Source organism: Cebus imitator, unplaced genomic scaffold (genome assembly GCF_001604975.1).
Source record: "Cebus imitator isolate Cc_AM_T3 unplaced genomic scaffold, Cebus_imitator-1.0 Scaffold50, whole genome shotgun sequence".
NCBI classification, from domain to species: domain Eukaryota; kingdom Metazoa; phylum Chordata; class Mammalia; order Primates; family Cebidae; genus Cebus; species Cebus imitator.
This window is the reverse complement of record NW_016107365.1, coordinates 564,964-567,886: the sequence shown is the minus strand read 5'-3', so window position 1 is coordinate 567,886 and position 2,923 is coordinate 564,964. Positions and strand designations below refer to the sequence as shown.

The 2,923-nt window shown below is 36.8% G+C and overlaps 1 protein-coding gene across 4 annotated transcripts in view; it reads right to left on the bottom strand.

Moving 5' to 3' along the window:
- CDK7 (cyclin dependent kinase 7) overlaps window positions 1-2,923 on the bottom strand; it is a 45,153-nt gene that overhangs the window by 25,107 nt on the left and 17,123 nt on the right. For all 4 annotated transcript variants that reach the window (XM_017527574.2, XM_017527572.2, XM_037738148.1 and 1 more), the window contains 2 exons: window positions 1,925-1,992; window positions 1,070-1,138 (listed from right to left, as the gene is read on the bottom strand). In XM_017527574.2, coding sequence (XP_017383063.1) covers window positions 1,070-1,087 — 18 coding nt within the window. In that variant the 5' untranslated portion in view covers window positions 1,088-1,138; window positions 1,925-1,992. The remainder of the gene's footprint in view (window positions 1-1,069; window positions 1,139-1,924; window positions 1,993-2,923) is intronic.

The window sequence follows — 2,923 nt, the reverse complement described above, 5'->3', positions numbered from 1 at the left end:
AGAAAAAATAAATAAAATAAAAATAAGATATAGTAATGGCACTTACACAGACAATGGGTCTCTTTTACAATAGCTATTTTATGATGACTCTTAATAAGTAAGACTTTGGAAGAAAACTTAATGAAATATTTTCCCCATGTATCTATTCCATAGTAAGTTTTATATGCTTTCTTGAAAATGTATCCTGAATTTTCCAAGTAATTAGAAACTCAGAAACAGAAAAAACAATGGCTTATAACACCTGTAACAGTAATGAAGACAAAGACTAATTAAGCTTGCTGGCTTCCATTTATGTTGGTGATTTGGAATGTTTCTCTGAACATCCAATTGGTAAAAATCACCAAATACTCCTTTCTCTATCCCGAATCGATCTTTACTCTTCAGGGACCCTGCAATAACTCTATCCAGAACCATTACTACCATTACTAACTCTTATTAATTAACACTTGGCTCATTTATTCAGTGAGAATGAAAACTTTATGCTGGGCATGGTAGCTCAAGCCTGTAATCCCAGCACTTTGGGAGGCTGAAGAAGGCAGATTACTTGAGGTTAGGAGTTCAAGACCAGTGTGGCCAACCTGGTGAAACCCTATCTCTGCTAAAAAATTCACCAGGCATGGTGGCACTGTAATCCCAGCTACTCTGGAGGCTGAGGTAAGAGAATCACTTGAACCCAGGAGGTGAAGGCTGTAGTAAGCTGAGATCATGCCATTGCACTCCAGCCTGGTGACAGAGCAAGATTCTGTCTTAAAAAAAAAAAAAAAATTATAGGTCTAATGCTCATTTCTCGAAAAATGACATCAACAAGCTATGGGAACCTGGTAGGCAGAAATGCCACAACGAAATCCAAATCTCTTTATGTACCACTGGAAATATCACTAAATGATTAGTAGAAAATAAGAGATCCTTTTGACTTGGAGTACATTCAGATTTCAACAAAATTAAGCTGCTGCTGCTTTTTTTTTTTTTTTTTTTTTACTACCAGTATCTTCTTAGGTAGAAAACAAATATTTAGGTTCTTTTTTTAAAAACTGGGACAAAAGAGCTTCTCCAGGAATCCTAATCTTACCTCTAGATCAGTTTCCATAAAATCAAAGACAAGGCTAATATTAGATTTATGTCCAAAAGCATCAAGGAGCTGCAAAGTAAAAAAAATTAAAATGTGATTCACTAATTCCTGACAGTATCATAGCAACTGAGGCAGTTTTTAAAAATTTTAAAAGCATTTAAACTATTGGTAATTCCCTATAAAGCTTAAATCATTTGATTAAATTTGACATTTGTCCCTTTTTGGACAGTATTAAAGGAACTAGTATTTTGAAGTACAAAAATATTAAATTTTACCAAGAAAAATACCCAACCTCTTCTCCCAAATATTTGGAGTTATAATTAAGAAATTAACCAATGAAAACCTCATTCTAGTCTCCAATTAACAAAAAAGGTCCCAAGCATGATACTAAAGAAATCCTCTAAATAACAGCAGCTATCACTGAATGAATGAGTACACTTTCTATGGCAGGCAGGCACTATTTCAGATACTTTACATGTATTAAATTAGCTAGTTTCACAACCAACCTATGAGGCAGGGACTCTGGGGAGTTGTGAGGGAACACACTCAAGGTCTCACACAGGCAGAAAGAAACGTTTTGAATTCGGGCTGACACTCTCAGCCACTGTATGCTAGAGCTCCCTGACTTCAAAATTATTTCTGACAAAATTAGCCTACATTAAATACTTCATTTACTTAATCAGTTGTATAGTTTTAAAGACAATGCCTACTGAAGCAACTGGGATAGAAAATGAACTTCCTTTAAGCTTCTGCAAGGCTCATCTAGAAGTCATCTTTCTGAGCCTTTAATCAACATCCATTATATTAAGAAAAGGCAGGGTCCCAAATCCCAGTAACAATTTTGATCATACTCACACCAATTATATTTGGATGACTTAGCTCCTGTAATAATTTTATCTCTCTTAAGGCTGTTCTATTTATACCTACATAAAAAGGCAAAGCAAAAAGTGAGTAATTCTGAAATCTCAAACCTTACAAACCCATATTTTTTAAAGACAGGTTAGTCATCTCAGAAAATAGGGAACATTCCACAAAAAAATAAGGGGTACTTTGACAATTTTTATGACAAATCTGTTGTTATTTTACATTGTTTTACTTTTATTATTATTTTTTTGAGATGGGGTCTCACTCTGTCAGCCAGGTTGGAATGCAGTGGCATGATCTTGGCTCACTGCAGCCTCCACCTCCCAGACTCAAGTGATTCTCCTACCTCAGCCTCCCAAGTAGTTGGGACCACAGGTACGCACCTCCACGCCTGGCTAATTTTTGATATTTTTGGTAGAGATAGGGTTTTGCCATGCTGGCCAGGCTGGTCTCAAACCCCTGAGCTCAAGCAATCTACCCACCTCAGCCTCCCAAAGCACTGGAATTACAGGTGTGAGCTACCATGCCAGGCCTATATTGCTTTATTTTTTAAATAGCTTAACAAAGACTATGATGGTGAAAAAAAATTCACTTTACCTATAGGATATTAGGATCTGAAGACCACTAGACTAACAACATATATAAGTGTGCAGCATATAGGAGATAAACTTCCCTACTCTTGCCCTACAAATATTAGTGGCATATTGTTTGTGCTAAAAGCAAACTAGTGATAAGATAGTATCTTTTCCAATACAAATGAGAGATTTCAAAATTAAAAATAAGATACAGGCCAGGCGCGGTGTCTCCCAATCCCAGCACTTTGGAAGGCCGAGATGTGCAGATAACTTGAGGCCAGGAGTTTGAGACCAGCTGGCCAACATAGTGAAACCCCATCTCTACTAAAAATACAAAAATTTGGCTGAGTGTGGTGACATACACCTGTAATCCCAGCTACTTGGGAGGCTGAGGCAGGAGAATTGCTTGAACCTG